The sequence below is a fragment of the Macrobrachium rosenbergii genome, chromosome 28 (genome assembly GCF_040412425.1).
Source record: "Macrobrachium rosenbergii isolate ZJJX-2024 chromosome 28, ASM4041242v1, whole genome shotgun sequence".
Lineage (NCBI taxonomy): Eukaryota > Metazoa > Arthropoda > Malacostraca > Decapoda > Palaemonidae > Macrobrachium > Macrobrachium rosenbergii.
The window spans coordinates 32,335,819-32,351,465 of NC_089768.1; the positions used below are offsets into that span (position 1 = coordinate 32,335,819).

The 15,647-nt window shown below is 37.2% G+C and overlaps 2 protein-coding genes across 4 annotated transcripts in view; one reads left to right on the top strand and one right to left on the bottom strand.

Annotated features, from left to right (window-relative positions):
- On the top strand, positions 1-11,768 carry LOC136853849 (SAP domain-containing ribonucleoprotein-like). The gene is given in 9 exon segments (XM_067129756.1): positions 1-146; positions 5,608-5,695; positions 6,760-6,914; positions 7,124-7,268; positions 7,271-7,314; positions 8,900-9,034; positions 9,167-9,238; positions 10,106-10,173; positions 10,523-11,768. Coding segments are annotated over 9 exon segments (837 nt in total). The 5' UTR covers positions 1-113; the 3' UTR covers positions 10,620-11,768.
- Positions 11,574-15,647, bottom strand: part of ENGase (Endo-beta-N-acetylglucosaminidase) — a 91,129-nt gene continuing 87,055 nt past the window's right edge. For all 3 annotated transcript variants that reach the window (XM_067129753.1, XM_067129755.1, XM_067129754.1), the window contains one exon: positions 11,574-14,130. In XM_067129753.1, coding sequence (XP_066985854.1) covers positions 14,016-14,130 — 115 coding nt within the window. In that variant the 3' untranslated portion in view covers positions 11,574-14,015. The remainder of the gene's footprint in view (positions 14,131-15,647) is intronic.

Genomic DNA, 15,647 nt, shown 5'->3' on the forward strand with positions numbered 1-15,647 from the left:
CATTAATTTGATTAAAATATGATAGAAAGGTGCCAGTGGGAAATGTTTCATCATCGTTACTAGTTTCTTCTGTAGAGAAATTTTTGCACTCGTGGTCTCTCAACGCAAGCAAGATGGAGGACGCTGCTCACTACACTAAAATGAAGGTAAATTTACATTAAAATTTAATACCTTTGGCGTAATAATATCTCCATGGCCATTTTGAAACTTAGGTTAACGACGTGGCTTTCAATTTTTGTGGGAAAGGGGGTTACGAGAGACGAAATGTATGCGGGAAAGGAGATCGGCTTCGGCTTGTTGAAGAGTTTGGCGTGGTTCAATGCTCTTGGAATTGACGTCATGGCTTCTTGCCAAAAAGTTTTTAGAATTAATATTGACCATGTTGCTGGCCCTCCAAGCGTCGGCCCCGGGTGAAATTCGCACGTCCTCGACCTTTTCGCGTAATTTGGAGGAGGTTTCTGGGTGTGGGGAGTTAACGGCCGGTGGAAAACAGGCGGTACATTTAGGCTTGTGGCGGGAAGGTTCCGGTACGGTAGGCCTAAAGTGAACTCGGGCCCGACTTTTGCCGGAGGGTCTTTGGCTTCGGTGTCGATTACGACCCCGAAATGTATTTTTCCCCGTATTTAATATATTTATAACGATAACCCAATGCAACGAAGGTCAGGTTAGGCTCGTTTCAGCGCTAACCTCCCGGTGGTGGGCTTAGGCCCATTGTCCGGTCGTAGGTCAATTTCATTTTTATTTTGCCAAAAAATAAAAGATTCAGATTATTCTTTGAGGGTTATTATGGATGCCAACCTAAACACCATGCGTTATGTAAGTGACGGAATAGGGGTGGCTATTGTTCTGTAAAATATGTTGCAGGCTTGTAACCGGGATGATGTACTGTAGGCCTATTGTTGTAGCCTGTTTTTTTCCTGTTCGGTATTTTCTAAGCATTAATAATTCCGCGCCTGTTTTTTCCCTGGAAATTGGTTTTCCTGTACTTTTAGGGCTGCTGATGAAGGAGAGAGATTTGTTTGTCGCTGGCCAAGTGTTATTTGCCTCCTATCTCTACCCAACAGTAATGGGGGCTGCGGGAATACGGGGTTTTGGGTGGGGGAGAACACCCGCAAACGAAGCGGACGTGTTTATGTGGAATAGCACTCTGGACATGTAAAACGCCAGCAGGGAGTCATTCGTTGCGGGGAAGGAATGGGTAAGGGAGGGGGAGGGAGGGAAGGCAGGGAGAGACCTCCTCACGTCCCCCCCAATTGAGGGGGGAAGGTGAGGAGTGGCGGGGGGTTAGGCAGAAGGTTCATACTGGCACCGAGGAAACAACAGAGGAAGGGGTGCAGGGGCTAGGTAGGGACGCATCAGGAAGGCAGGAAACCCTACCAAGCGACAAGCAGAGGCTAAGAGAATAACAGGACAGCAAAAGATAAAACGTCATCTCCGTTACCAACAGCCCTAGAAGTATAGGGAAAACCAATTTCCTTGGCACCAATCAGTCCGCAGCATTTCCAAATGCATAAATTAACCTAACAAAAAAGAACATTTGATATACTAAGAAAACGTAAAGCCCCAACAGACTTACCTTAGTGACTCTGAGCCTGTTTCTGAGGGAGTAGAGTGCGTTGTGTCGCACCCGAGTCCTGCTTTTTTTTTTTTTTTCTGAAAATCCAGTCTGCACTTGCTACTGCACCGTGGGATAAAGTTCTTTTTATTTTAAAGGCCGTGATCTTGACGCAGCTGAAGTAACGTCTCGTAATTGCCGTAATAATATACGTTGAATTCCCAGTAATTGGCATAATAAATTTAGTTCTTGCAGGTAACGGGCAGAGTGGCGAGTTATAGCCTCAGAGGAGCGATGAGTTTATGGCAAGGCCTCAGCCGGTGTACTGAAATGAAATACACAGTAATTCAGATTATTGAAACGCAGGCCTGTGTCGGAGTAAGGCTAGTGTTGGGTTGAGAGAAGAGGGGTTGGGGGATAAATGACATCAACGTGAAATGGAGTGAAGTGTTTGTATAGGAATCTGCGAAGGAAAGTAGGAAACTTTCTTTTAGCAATAATGCATGAAAGAGTCAGAAAGTTGTAACACACTAAACGTTACATCAACCAAAAAGAAAAAGCTAACAATTGAACTAACCAAACCTAGCCTAACCTAGTAGGCTGCGTTACCTGGCCGGGGGGCTTTGCCTCTCCTGGACCCCCTCTGTTTAAAATATAAATTATAGGTTTTTACAATAACTAAACCAACCTAACCTAACCCAGTAGGCTGCGTTACCTGGCCCTCCCAGACTCCCCCTTAAGTAAACCTAAATTAATTAAACAAATAAAGTTAAAGTAGGATAACAGAAACTTATATTTGAGGAAAGGGTTGTGAACCGTTCCAACGCAAACAGACAGTTGCAACAGTTGGAAAGACGAAGGTCTAACCTGTGAGGATCTCGTATGAATACCCCCACACCCCCTCCAATAACGAGAGAAACTTCTCAATTCCTCCTGAAACCCCCTATTTCTTCACTTCTTCTGGGGTGCAGCCCCAGTCTTCGAGGCCTATCCTCAGTTGTAACGCCTGTAAGGTAAACGACACCTGGAGGGAATGCATTAATGTATAGGAGCAATAATAATTGTGAATAAGGAACTCGAAATAAAGGCAGGCAGAAAGAAAAGCCGGTTATAAAAAACGAAAAGGTAATTCTAAGCCTGGTGTCTGCGGTAAGCTAGACTGGCAATTGGCGTTTTTCTATGTTATTTTACTTGTTGTATGAATCCAAACGTCGTTTCACCCATCCCTAACCATCCAGTTGGGCTGTAGTGCGAAGAGTTAGGAGGGTTTTCCTCAATGTAGAGTTAACTGTGTAACGTGATTGGTTGGATAAATAGCCTATTTATAGGCTTCGGACCCCCAGCCCCCCCTTTTTCCTCAGTAAGAAGTCGGGCTGTGTACCAAAAGCTCCCCTATAAGAGTCCGCATGCGTGGCAGTATTCAAAATAGTAGTAGTAGTGAAAGTACTTGTCTTTGTGTAACAGCTACCGTGGTTGTCTTGTTCCTCCTGTGTTTGCGTTGGGTTTTTTCATCTCTGTAATGCAGTATACAGTAAAATTTGATTGCCTTCTCACCCCCCATGGTCTACCCCACCCATAATCCTGCTTTCCCTGGCAGTCCCCTAAATTGTAGGATAGTAACAAGTGGGGGAGCAAATCATCTTGTCCCGGAAGTATACCCCACCCATAACCCCGCCTTCCCATCGAGTCCCTGTGCTTGTTGGATGAAGTTTTGTGGTTAACTACAGATTGATTACAGTCGTGCACCAAAAATTGAAGGTAAAACCTTGATTAGCAACCAAAATACTGTAGAAAAGTTTAATTTACAAGGAAATCCCCGCTGCGGAGTGACTACTTTGTTCTACACAATTTTTTTGTGACCGAAAAATTACAACAGAAAGAGGCCTAAGCATCAGATCCTATGACTATTTCGATGTTGAAAGTTAGGTTGGGGACTTTGCAAAGATGGTTGGCATCCTATGGTGAGAAAAATTAGACCAAGCCTAATTCTTTAATTGACATATTGATAGATACATATTAACCAAACTTAGATGAGTACAATGCCTTGTGCAACATGCTTGTCTTTCCTTATTGTTTTTGGGGGTTTCTTCCTAAAGACCTTTTCTCCTCCCCTTCCTAATTATTATTAAAAAAGAAAAAAAAATAATTGGATAAATAGATAAAAATGTACTAAAATGCAAGAAGACTATTAAGGTAGTAATGCATTGGATTTTTGCTTGAACTCCTGAAGTTCCAACTGCACAGCATCCTCTGGGAGGCTGTTCCACAGTCCGACGGTGTTATGAGTAAAGGACCTCTGGAAAGAAGTTCAACAGCGAGGCATATTTATTGCATATTGCTGCTGCTGTTCAGCGAATCTGGTTGCTCTCGGCAGATAAAGGGAGTCCGAGATCAGTTGTGAATGTGAAAGATCTTTGTTGAAATACAACTTATGAAAAAGTGACAAACGAGATTGATGGTCCAAGTCATAACTACTCCTAATAGGAAACGGAAACCTACCACAACAAACCACTTTATCTAAAAGAGATAAATCTCTGGCAGAAGCAGATAAACACACCGGAGATGAGTATTCCTGTAAAGAAAGTACAAACGACCTAAAACAGGTTGCGTTGATTTTATCAGTTATAAGTATATGAACAATACCTAACTTTGTTGCAGCATTTGCTGAAACTTTCATTAGGTGTGAGTCAGAAGTTACACCTAGAATAGTTAAACCTTCAGACTCAGTCGGCAAAGTTCCATCCACCTGAAGGGGAGGATAGGGTGGGAAATCTGTACAAGATCTGCTAATCAACAGTGTTTTCGTTTAACTGGAGCTCAGCCCCACACCCCACCGACTACACCATTCCCTGGTCCGGTCCATGTCCCCAATTGAGGTTGAGGGCAGCTTCATGCCTCATAAGTGGAGATGACTACACCCACAAGCGTTGCATCATTGGCATTCCGAACAATCTTGTTTTCCAGGCCAACAACTGTATCACTTGTGTACAATAAAGATAACAGTGGACCAAGAACATTTCCTTGTGGAACTCCAGACACAATAGGTCTAATCCTAAAATATGTCCACCCACTCCAAGGTTCTGAAGTTTATAAATAATTGCCTTGTGATTTTCACTAAATCAAAAGCAGCATTAAAATTTATTTGAATTACTCTGCACTCAAAACCCTTATCAAGGGTCCCCTTGTAAATAGCTTGTCTAGTCTAAAAGACAATCGCAGGTACCTAACTGCTTCCTGTATGATTGACTGTCAGCTAACAATCCTTTAGATTCCACATACTTATATAGTGGCTGAAAAATAAGTTTTTCAGCAACTTTGGAAAGCACAGGGAGAAGAGAGTTTGGCTTGTAGTTACTGCAGTCTGCAGATAAGCCCCTTTGAAACAGGCACTGTATTACCAAGCTTACGCTCATCCACAAAGATACTACGTCGACATAAAAATCAATAAAATGTTGTAAATGGGAGACTACACAAACTTTTTTAAAGATGGGAAGAAAGCATCAGGATCATCTTCACCCCAGCTATCAAGATTATCCAGAATTTTCTTAACATTCCTGGAGCAAAATGCAAATTTTGTAAGACTAAGTTCAGGATAAAAAGTATCAGGGAGAGGGACATCCTCAGCTGATTGCTTAGCTTCAAAAGTAGTTCAGCCTTTTCCCCAGCGCCAGTAACCAATCTACCATCATCTGTTAGTAGATGATGGTAGTTTGGTTACTGGCCCTAGGGAAAAGTTTACTTAACCTACATTTTCCTTAAAAAAAAAAAGAGAGAGAGAGAGAATCCCCAAAATAGGAACAGTTCAACCTTTTTCCCCCTTTACAGTAGTCACATCCTCCCACATAATATTTGGTGTTGAAAAAATCTCTTATTTCATATTCAAAATATGATGTCCTTTTGTACCTGAAGGTAGCCAGCCATTTCATGTTTTAGCTTCATCCTTTTAGGTTAGATTTTTTTTTTCTTTATTTTTAAAATTATTTTAATCGATAATTGTGCAAGTTTTCATCTTATGGTTTGAATTTTAAATTATAACCACTTTTTCCTAACAGGTTGCTGACCTCAAGAAGGAGTTGAAGGCCAGGGGTTTAGCTGTCACAGGGAACAAAAATGAGTTAGTGGAAAGATTATTAGCAGCAGGTAAGGTATTTTCTGGAATGCATTTGTTACAGGTTATAGCACATACACCTAACATTTTTTATCCCAGACACCACTTGAAGCAAGTTTTTTTGAGTATTACCACAGTAAAAGTGAGATTTGGAATAGATTGAACTAATTTTTTTTTTTCCTTGAACTTTTATCTGTTTAGTTATCAGGAGAATACCCATTACTTGACAGTGTATTCAGTTAGGCTACCCAGGAAATTAAATTTTTAAGTATTTATTCTGGTGTACTAGACTCATTATGTTTGCTATTCTGTCGTTCCTCAACCTTTAATCCAACCTCATCTGTTTGAGAAATATGTATTCTGTTGTATCACACATGTTCATGAATTGGTTTTCATAATTTTTTTTCTTTATGCATAACTGTAACTACATTGACTCTGTAAGTTGATTAGTTTGTGTAATTAGTTTTTCACACAACCCATCAAATTGGTGCATGTAACGCATTTGCTTGGTTCATCAAACTTCACATGCAAGTGCATCATATTTTTGATTACCAACTTCAGCTTTCCTTGGTTTCATTCCTATATATTAAGTATTTTCATGAAGTACATTTTGGGTTGGTGTGAATCAGGTGGTCTTTTTATGTTTCCCATTTTTTCTAATTTATTTTGTAAGGCCGTGAATTGTAAGGCTTCTTTTGGTGTTCAGATGCAGATATTTATTTGTTTTGAACCAATGATGAACTTTCATTTTTATTATACAACTTCCCAAACAGATTTTAATGTTCGGATTACTGTATTTTGATGGTTTTGTCTAATACTGTTTTCATTTAAAATACTATACTCAAGTTTCAAGTGCACCATTTACTATATTGAGAAGCATAATGAGAAAAATAAACTCCATAATTTTGTTATCCAATCACACATTTGGTAGCAAAAGCATGCTTAATCTTTGAAAATTGTGCCATATACTGTATTGTTCATATACTGTACAGAACAAATGTTGCACCAGGAAAATATTTTGTATGGTAAACATTTTGTGGGTATTATTGACACAAAATTAGAAAGATTTTAATAGCTCCATCTTTCAATATTTCAGAAGGCCATGCACCACTTGGATCAGTTGAAGGAGATGAGGAAGAATTTGATGAAGAGGAAATTTTAGGTGGTGGTGATATGGATCCCAATGAAATCAAGATCTCCCCTCAGGAGGAGGAAGCTGCTCTTGCAGGAGGAAACATCAAAGTAAAAAAGGTTAGTTTTTTCTGTTCTCATCGAAGAATTAAATTTTAAACCCTTTATGAGACAATAGATACGTAAGTTGAACTGAACGATCAGTGTTCAAGTTAAATGTAAACCAACTTTTTGTAAGATTTTCTTTTGTGTTGTTTCACACTCATATTTTATAGAACCTACGGCTTTTTCTACTGATCATGATGAGATTTCATATTTTTTCTCTGAAGACATCTGCCTTAGTACAAAAAACACCTGCAAAGAAAGAGGCTCCCAAGGCAGTTCCCAAAAAGGCCAGTCCCGCTGTTCAGCAGCCAGTTAAATCACCCACCAAGAAGCCAATCACAGCTGTATCTGCTTCCAAAGAACAAGAAAACATAGAGCCCCAAAGAAGGTTGCAAAAGTAGATGAAGAGAAGTCGGTAAGTTAATTTGGCATGAAATTGTTTTGTTGGTTGTATACTGCATGTAACTCAAGTCTAGAAAGTTTCTGTTGAAAATTATAAAGTTGTTGGATTATGGTGTTCTTCATTAAAAATAGTGCACCACATTGAAGTAATATCTTGACACCAAATTGGTTGCATTCATATGACCCATTAGCATTTGATAAATAATCCACACAATCCCATCAATGAATATAGATCCTTACATCACACATATCTTTAGTAATTGTTCAACCAGCAATGTATGCAAAATATTGAAAACAAGTGATAGGAATTTTTTCAATCATTTTCAGTTTATCCAATTAAGTTTTTAAGGAGTCACAGTATATTTAGTAAGATCTAATATATTTCAAAAAGAACAAACCCTTCAGGCGAGCTGTATGGGAAGTAGTATTGTTAATATACTGTTTGTTTTTTATGCATATAGTATACTTACTTTGGTTCTGCTAAATTTCAGGATGACTGATATAATATTGTACAACTACATTGTATAAGTAAACATTTGTAATTTAAATCTTCATTAATTGTATTCAACCAGTTTATTTTTCACATGCTTATTAGTTCCTCAGCATCACCTTCTGATCAACCTTGCCTTCACATTTAATTCGAAACTGCGCTTCATCCCTGAAGTTTGGTTAAGTTTGGTCTTTAGAGCCTTAAGTTTTAAACCTTTGAAGTTCAAGTTTGGTGCCTTCATGAAAGTTAATAATAATATTGTGTCAGCCTTATGAGAATAGTTGAGGTTTCGGCTTAGTGACTACATTGATGTTCTGTTAGATGAAGCTGAATGTAACATAAAAATTAGGCCAAAGGCGGCCAAGTGCTGGGGCCCTAAGGTCATTCAGTGCTGAAAGGAAGTTGATAGTAAAAAGGTTTGAAAGGTGTAACAGGAGGACACCTCACAGTTGCACTATGAAGAAAGTGTTAGGAGAGGGTGGAAAGTAAGAAGGAAGAAAGAGAATGTGAACAGAGGTATGAAAAAAGAATGAAAGGGGCAACAGCAAGGGACATAGGGGATGCTGTGAAGAACCATATGTAATGGCCATAGTACAGTGCATGAGGTGCACTGACATCACAACCCCCCTATTGCATTTTCTGTTAGATGAAAATGATAAATCAGCCACAATACTGTCAGTGTATGACCTTAAAACTGCTGTAGGAGATAATGTATGGTTTTGAAAGAATGACCTAAAAAAATTTTTTTTTTTTTTTTATTCTAGTTGGTAAGTTGTCAAGTAGGTGTCTATTTCAAGGATTTTTTTCATTTTGCCATTTCTCAAGTGTGGCAGCTTGACTTGTCATAAAGTTGTTGGATAAAGGGCTAGGTCTCCTGAGTTGTTATTGTGGATCTTAAGTTTGAATCTCTGGGATGGTCTTTTAATTAGGACATTGTGTATATTGCATAAAATTCTTCATGATTCCAGCAATTCTTACATAATAAATATACATTTAATGCTGACATGCTTTATTTTTTCCTGAGATTTAATACCACACAGCTTTCTTGATAGGTATTCTCACGGGGTGATTCATAAATTTAAATATATTACCCCTAATTTACTTGTAGGCACTTGAAAAGAGAGCCGAGAGGTTTGGATTACCCTTGACTGAATCGGCGAAAAAGGAAGCTAGAGCTGCTCGCTTTGGTGAATTGACGAATGGAACTGTAAAAGGCTCTGCGAAACTGTCCACTGTTACTGGGGTAAGTATCTCAGGTGTGCACTTTTTCTTGTGACAAAGGTTAAATATCTGTGTTTGGATAATTGAAAATTTTGCACATTTTTGTCAGGGCAAGACTTGTGTAAAGTAAACGATTTTTATCTTCTATTTTAAGGGCATAGACATGGATAAACTGAAAGCCAGGGCTGAGCGATTTGGAGAAGTCACTTCAAAATCTCTCTCAAAGGTAAGAATTAGAAAGTTGGCCAGCTGAGGTGTACATGTCTGTGATGTAACATAAATTGATAAGTTTTACAAAAAGCAAATATTTAGCGTTGAAAAATATCAAGATCTAGACAGTGCAGCATGTACATGGGTAATAAAATATTGTAGCTATGACTTGTAAATAAATATTACTAGTCATCATGAAGCTGTGAGCTGTAAACATGTTACTAGTTGAGAATTACAGAGAAAAATCATGAGTTGAAAATTGACAATTTCATATGAAGAAACCAGGTAAATGAGAGGAAAGCTGTTGGTCAACTCACTTTTCGTAGGTGGGTGGGTCATTGATATTAAGTCAAAAACATTTTTGCTGTGTTGAAGTCATGAGTAAGATACTATTGGGGAAGGAATAGGATTGTTATTCAGACAGCTTTAGGTTTACCAATGTGCACAAGTAACTACGAGCCAATTTTTAAGTTTTCCTGTAAGTTTTTTTTTGTAAAAGAAAACTGTTGAGATGGCTTTGTCTGTTCATCCACACTTTTTCTTCCCACCCACAAATCTTGAAAACTACCGAGGCTAGAGGGCTGCAAATTGGCATGTTGATCATCCATCCTCCAATCATCAAACATACTAGCCTCAGTAGTTTTTGTTTTATTTGAGGTTAAAGTTAGCCATGATTGTGCGTCTGGCAACGCTATAGGATAGGATGCCACTGGGCCATGGCTGAAAGTATCATGGGTGCAGCTCATACAGCATTATATGCTGTACAGGAAACTCGATTGCGCCGAAAAAACTTTGGCGCATATTTTTTTTTTTTTTTTTTTTTATGATGTATTTGAAAAAGATTTATTTAAAGTAACTTGTCATAATTTTCTTCCTGTTACAGGCAGAGGAATTAGAAAAGAGGAAGAGTAGGTTGGAGAGATTTGGCTCTGCTCCTGATAAGGCTGAAGAGTGAGTATTACAGTGGGTTGTTAGCCACAACATTTTGATATTTTATGAATGGTCAAAGTTTTATTTGAAAATATGCAGTGCTCTGTAATTATAAATTGGCTGCTCCTGCACATAATTGTTTTTTACTACCTTGTAATTGCCTTTATTTGTGCCTGTTCCCAAAGAGCAGTATATGTTGCCTCTACTGTTAGTGGAGTAAATACCAGGGTATTGCTTCAAGACAACCGTTTGTATAAAAAAAAAAAATGCTGCAATGCAGGTTAAATTTAAATTGCAGTTCTTTGGTTTGGTGGGTTTAAATAGTATGCCATTAGATACCAGGAGCTGACTAATTTTGTTTTGTTTTCAGTGCTACTATAGATTCTGCAAAAGCTGCTAGAGCTGCAAGATTTGCCACTGATGCAAAACCAGATGGAAAAGAAGAGACCGAAAAAGTTGCGGAATAGGTACATTTTAATTTTTAAGTCGATTTTGCAGGCTATCTATATTTACATTGTGCGCAAGCATAAGCATTGTATATTTGATAATGGTTTCAGATTCCAGTATGAATAAGCCAAAGAAGGTAGTGCTTTCTGTTTTAAATGATCTTTATAATAACAATTGGCATTTTTATATTACTTTATTTGGTAAGTAGTGACAATAAGCTGGGATATTCAATGTCATTGTAGCTTAAAGGAAACCAATGCCACTGCCTCATTTTTCAAGACCATGGGGGGAAAAAGGAGTGACTCAGAATCTGAGGTTGCTGTGTAGTACAAAGTCTTTTTAGGGCCATGAATAGCATTAGAAATCAGTTTTCTACTAAGGAATTTAGGATCAAATTTTTTTTTTTTTTTGTTCTTCATGCCCCATAGATTTCAACCTCTGGGCTGAAATGCTTGATTTCCCTACAAGAGGTTGCTGCTCCTGCACTACCGTTCACAAGGTTATACGTACACTGGTAAGAAATTAGGTTTAGGTAATCTTACTGTAGTATCAAGTTTGGAACTCTTGGCATTACAGGAATAATTGACAAGATTTATTTTTGTTAATACCATTAATACAATAGACAAAATGAGGATTTTGTGCTTATGTATGTATGGTTTTTTCCCTATGAATGGATTTTGAATCTACATCAAAGGATTTCATGTATAAGTACAATATTTCTTGTAAACATTGCATTGAATGTCTTGGACAACAATTTTTTTTGTTCTTTGGCAGTGTTCTTTCTATCAATGGGTGTAAGTCTTGGTATACAAGTGTGGTACAGCTCCATATCAGTCCTGTGCATTATTTTTATCTAATGAAAATGTTGATTGTTTATGTATTGGCAAATGTTCTATGCTTTATAAAATTGGGGAAATGTGGACTAACAATAAAACTTGAAAAACCTGCAGTATATCTTTGGATTTTTTATTGTAAAAAAAAATTTCTGTCAATACATAATGAAAATGTTTGACAACTTGGGTTGACAAGTGTTCTTGAAATGTATTACATACAGTAGTTTTATTTATTTACCACTAGATTTAAGGATACAGATGGTATAGAGCTTTGCCCACATCAAATTTTAATAGCCATTTTAGTCATCCTGATAGTTGAAATAAAAAAAAATTAAACTACTATTGTTTCCTTTTCATATTTGTTAATTTATTATTTTTTAGTAAGTTTTAATAAGTGGAATCTCTTCTTTCTCTTTCCCTTTACCTCCTCTTACTTCTTCCTAATGAACACCATATTCTTTGGAAGCTTGAATTTCAAGTCAGTGGTCCCTTTGGGCTTGTTCCATATGAATATGGTTCTTCTTCTGAATAATAATATTGTCAGATGCCAGAATGTTCTTTATCATTGTGTTATCTATCTTGTTTACATTATATTGTAATTACCACATTGGAATGTACGTATCTTACTAAATAAAGGCCGATCTCCCAAATTAAGCTATAACTTAAAAAAGTAATATGTTACTGGAAATCAAATTTCTCACCTAGGCGAACAAATGTTGCAACAAAGAGGATCAGTTTATACTGTCGATCTTCCCCAATTGCAGTGGCTTTGATGGGTGGTCTTACAAGTTGAGAATCACTGTATAGTAATATTTACTACTTCTGTTGTGGTTGCTTTTGGAACACTGAACGAATATTAAGGGCATTTAATGACTGCATGGAACTATCTTGGTTAATATTCAAATGCAAGGTTTTTATTGTAACTCACATTAGCTACCTTTAACCCCTTAAAGGACCTATTTTTTAACGTGTCAAAAAAAGATTCCAATTGCCTTATTCAGTTGAAAATGTAAGTTGTTTAGACACTATACTTCTTAATTTCAACATTTTATGTAAAATAGTGATTTTTAGAAACTCAATTTGAAACCTTTGTATGGTCAATAATGAGTTATCTCGTACAAATTATACTTATTTTGGTCTATCATGAGATATCTTGTATGCTTAGTTTTAGTAATTTAAAACATTTCAAGATGAGTAAGTGATTCTTCAGTATCACTGTCGTCATGGTAACTTGCCATAACTGGGCTAAAATAATAAAAAGTCAAAGAGACTAACAAATTACACATCGTAATAAATCAATACATATAAACAGTCTAAAGTGACAAATAAAACAACCAAACTTGCCTAAAAACGGTCAAAAAGAAGAAACAAAACAGATTCTCAAAGTCACCACTGGAGAGCTAGTAATAGTGTGTACTTGGCATAAAAGAAAAAAAATTGTACTTGACGTATCACCAAATGGTCAAGAGACTAACAAAAGATACATCAACGCAATAAATCAATATTAAAACATGTAAAGTATCTAAGATGTAAAATAACCAAACTTTCCTAAAATTAGGTGAATAGAAGCAAAAAACAAACAAATGACCAGGATGGCCAATGAAGTGCTACTAATGACATGCAGTGCGAAAAAACAAGTCATTCTCGATAGCTCACTACTTCCATTAGCAAGTACCACTACCAAACGTATGATACAGCACGAGAATCTTGAGGAAGCCTTAAAACAACACTGGATCACGAGACATCTCGTATTAGTCCTATATTAGCATTTAACTTTTTTACGAGATATCTCTTGGTAAGTCAAAATTTCTAGAACACTGATCACTAGATATCTCGGATTAGTCTGGTAAGGGGTTAGTTATTCTTTTCCCATACAGTCTAACAAATGAAACTGCCTCACTAGATCTGGTGGGTCTGTGCTAATTACTTTTATTGCATTACCTTACAACTGGCCTTTTACATAATTACATCCACCCTTTTGTGAACCCCAGGAGCAAACAAATCTTGGAAACTTGTCCATTCAGTATAAATAACACTGATACACACATCTTTTCAATTTAGTAACATCACTTATTTTCTTTGGACCCATCTTCATTATCTTGTTAGAACGAGTATAAAAAAATCACAAAGAACCAGCACATCTGAAGCTAGCAAGATCTGTTGTAAAACCAATTTGGCTCTCAGGAGACAGTTTTTTCATCTTGTTTGCAGCACGTAAATGTTCTAGCTTGAAATTTTTGTTTCATGAACCTATTTGTTTGTTGTGCATTTATGAACCAAGGCTTGACTGTATATTAATCCAAATTTCTTTGGGGCAAGTTCAACTAACCATGGGATTACGCTAACTTGTTTAAATTCTTTCTTAAGGCCATTAGCTTGTCCATCCTGTTAGCATTCCAACTATAAAAATGTGGAAGTTGTTGTTACATACATTAACTCACTATTCCTAGACATTCCTGCTATCATTTTTGGTGGGATTCTTTTTCTTCCCCTCTATTCTATGTCACAACCACCTATAAATGAACAGTGTAATATAGTAAGGCACAAAGATTAGAACTAACAAGCTGAGGTACTAAGAAGAGATTAGCGTTGGCCTCTGTCACAAATGTCTATCATCCCAAGAAGTAGTGAGGAGGTTCCATCTATTTTCATATCAATTCCTTGTAATATAATGCCTTCACCTGCAATTCTGTAGGTTCTGAAAAGAAATGTATAATGATAATGTTAACACCCAAACAACAGATAATGAAAATAAGTAAAGGTTAGTGTTGCCATGTTAGAAACTGCTGCTAATTTAGATAGAGGTATGTATTTATATTTTATAGAGAAACTTTTGGTATATTAAGTATAGTTGGCCAAGTACTGAGAACACTTATAATCCAAGACATATACATGTATTTTATAAAGTTAAATTTTAACATAGCCCATCTGCAACTGTCTACTGTACCTCTACAGTGAGTTCTTTCCCAGAAAATTTAGGAGTAATAAAGATGAAAACTGAACGAATTAAGTTTTTAAGGTGAGAAGAATTAAGTTCACATAGTGCCACATCATTGAGGAATACTTTGTTTTAGAGAACTATAAATCAACTAAGAAGTATTCTATTCTAAATGATACAGGGAAATAGAAGGTAAGCTCCCCACAGAGGGTAATGCTGCCAGTGCACCTCATGCATTGCACCATGGCAATTACATAAGGTTCTTTACAGCATCCCCTCTGCACCTTGCTGTTGCCCCTTTCATTCCTTTTACTGCACTTCCATTCATATTCTCACTTCGTCTTGCCATCCACCCTCTCCTATCAGTTGTTTCATAGTGCAACCTGCGAGCTTTTCCTCCTGGTACACCTTTCAAACCTTTCTCTTCTCAATTTCCGTTTCGGAGCTGAATGACCTCATAGGTCCCAGTGCTTGGCCTTTGACCTAAATTCTATTTTCCTAGAAGGTAAGCACTTTATACAACCCCTTAATCATAAACAACCTTGAGAAAAAATCCTGTTGTGTATTCCCAGCCAACCCCATTGTGCATGAAGAGATGCCCGTATCATTTTTCTGACAGTTCCCATCAGGAGAGAAGGGATGGTAGGAGGGCACTACAAATAATTAATACAGTAATAGCTTTGTATCAAAATTAGCTTTATTGCAAAGAACTTGGTTTATTATTACATATCCATTAACTGCAAACAGCCTGAATCAATTTTAGTGGGGAATAGAGACAAATGGGCTCAAGAACAAGTTAAACTGTTTGAAGTCCAGTCTAAATAAAAGGCTAGGAGTTGACAAAGAAATAAATATCTAGATAAGCATAGTTTAACGAATTTATGTTGGAAGATTTTTCCAAATATTGGAGCTTCCATAAGTAAATAGGTCAGCAATGGAAAATGAACCCAAAGATTTGATGGCCATTAAATTTCCAGTGTGCCAGATAAATGAATGATGAATCATGAAGATGAGAGATTAAAATCCTTCCCCATGAAAAGTACAAAGCCTGAAGGAACAGTGTCTTATGAGAGAGACCTCTATTTGTACTTATAAGGAAAGATATGGCATAAACCCCTTGAGCCCTAATTCTAAGTGTTGCATGTTCCTTTGTGAATGTGACAGAATATGCACAACAAAAAATATGAGTTTAGACATTGCCAAATTCTGATGATTTGTTTGTAGGTCAGCAAGTGAATAAACCAAGCTACCAATATTTTCTCTTCCTACATCATCTT